General features: G+C 41.8%; 1 gene segment (V, D, J or C); it reads right to left on the bottom strand.

Annotated features, from left to right (window-relative positions):
* Nucleotides 1-216: 216 nt before the first annotated feature.
* On the bottom strand, nt 217-826 carry LOC120303625. The segment is given in 2 exon segments: nt 217-590; nt 677-826. Coding segments are annotated over 2 exon segments (420 nt in total).
* Between the last annotated feature and the right edge of the window lie 222 nt (nt 827-1,048).

Raw genomic sequence — 1,048 nt, 5'->3', positions numbered from 1 at the left:
AACAAAAGAATCTGGTTCTTGTTGTTGTTAATTGCGAAGTCGTGTCTGATCCATCGCGACCCCATGGACAACTTTCCTCCAGGTCTTCCTGTCCTCTACCATCTTCTGGAGTCCATTTAAGTTCACACCTACTGCTTCAGTGACTCCATCCAGCCATCTCATCTCATCTCATCTGGTAGTGAATCCTAATTAGCTAATCCAGGATCTTGGGCTGAATCAGGTTGCAGAGCTGCTCTGAAGAAAGGAAAGTTTTTGTTTAGCATTGGATTCACTTCCTCTCACTGTGTCCCAGCAGTAATAGACTGCCGTGTCTTCAGCTTTTAGATTGTTCATTTGCAAGTACAGCTGGCTTTTGGCATCATCCCTTGAAGTGGTGAAACGTCCTTTAATTTTGTCTGAGTAGTAAATGCTAGATGAACTTGGATATATCTGTGAAACCCATTCCAGTCCTTTCCCTGGAGCCTGTCTCACCCAGCTCATGTAATAGCTGCTGAAGGTGAATCCAGAGGCTTGGCAGGAGAGACGGAGGGACCCTCCAGGTCTTCTCACATCCCCTCCAGACTCCACCAACTGGACCTCAGATTGGACACCTAAAAGGGAAAGTGTATCAAAAAGCTGTCCTGTATACAAGAATTAAAATGGAAACAACCTGAATACGTAGAGAGAAAACAATTACCTCTGAGGAATGCTAATAGGAACACCATGTTTAGCCACAGAATCATTTTTGCAACCTGTAATGAACTGAGAGGAGTTGATAGGATAGAATTGAGGAAAATGCACAACTTTGTGTTGCTGGGGTGTAGCCTTAAAAGGAAAAGCAATTGGCTCCTTTAAAGGGGAAATTGTGACTCGATTTACATATTGGTTGAGATAAAAGAGCTCGTCAGAGCATTCACCTTATAGTTTCCTTGCACAATTCCCTACAGTGATGATTTTCACATAAGTTTTCAGTTTTAAGAAAAATTAAAACAGCCATTACATTAGAATAATTAAAACCATTGCAGAATAAAGTAAACTGCACTAGCCTATAAAGTCACCAAGAATTGCC

This window comes from Crotalus tigris, unplaced genomic scaffold (genome assembly GCF_016545835.1).
Source record: "Crotalus tigris isolate CLP2741 ecotype Arizona unplaced genomic scaffold, ASM1654583v1 scf7180000024473.799607, whole genome shotgun sequence".
Taxonomy (NCBI): domain Eukaryota; kingdom Metazoa; phylum Chordata; class Lepidosauria; order Squamata; family Viperidae; genus Crotalus; species Crotalus tigris.
This window is presented reverse-complemented; position numbering and strand designations above follow the sequence as displayed.